This window comes from Sinocyclocheilus rhinocerous, unplaced genomic scaffold (assembly GCF_001515625.1).
Source record: "Sinocyclocheilus rhinocerous isolate Xijiao unplaced genomic scaffold, SAMN03320098_v1.1 scaffold737, whole genome shotgun sequence".
NCBI lineage: Eukaryota > Metazoa > Chordata > Actinopteri > Cypriniformes > Cyprinidae > Sinocyclocheilus > Sinocyclocheilus rhinocerous.
Genome location: NW_015632805.1, coordinates 84,494 through 85,153, shown reverse-complemented (window position 1 = coordinate 85,153; position 660 = coordinate 84,494). Strand labels below are relative to the sequence as shown.

The following is a 660-nucleotide window of genomic DNA, read 5'->3' as shown; positions in this document are numbered from 1 at the left end:
TTCGAGAAATTGACCCTTATGACTGGTTTTGTGCTCCAGGGTCATAATAATATTTCACAATATTACATTTGTTCCTGTATTTTTGATCAAATAAATGCAGCCTTGAGCAGAAGAAACTCCTGTAAAAAACATAAAAAATCGTTCTAATCCCAAACTTTTGACCGGTACAGCGCTGACAACACCTTTTTGTGCAAACTGCGTGACCGTAGTGTGCGTGTGCGAGCACGTGTGATTGCAGTATAGGTATATGTATAGGTACTAGTAAACAGCTTTTACACCAACTAAACTGGATTGGCACCAGAAGCTCTAGTGTGAACACAAGCATCAAGTGGTTTGGATTCAGAGCTGCGATGGAGGAAAGGATCATGAGAAAACGACGATGAAGGGAAGGGAAAGAGGGATGAAGAGGAAGAGGAGGAGAGTCTCACCAGGCCTCTTCAACCGGCTCTCTGCCGCTGCAGCAGAACGAGAGAGAGAATCAGAGACAGACTCACACTCATTTTAAAATTCATAGAGTTTGTGTATGAATATATATTATATTGAAGAAGTTCAACAACAGAAGAAAACAAAACTTGTTTGAAATGTAGAAATTAATATCATTTGCAGGTTTTTATTACATTTTTTTAGCGTTTTAATTCAGATAATTGTAATACATAAAAT

At 38.2% G+C, this 660-nt stretch overlaps 1 protein-coding gene across 1 annotated transcript in view; it reads right to left on the bottom strand.

Annotated features, from left to right (window-relative positions):
• LOC107743064 (myotubularin-related protein 3) overlaps window positions 1–660 on the bottom strand; it is a 47,978-nt gene that overhangs the window by 19,279 nt on the left and 28,039 nt on the right. Inside the window, exon 19 of the mRNA XM_016556168.1 lies at window positions 429–455. Coding sequence (XP_016411654.1) covers window positions 429–455 — 27 coding nt within the window. The remainder of the gene's footprint in view (window positions 1–428; window positions 456–660) is intronic.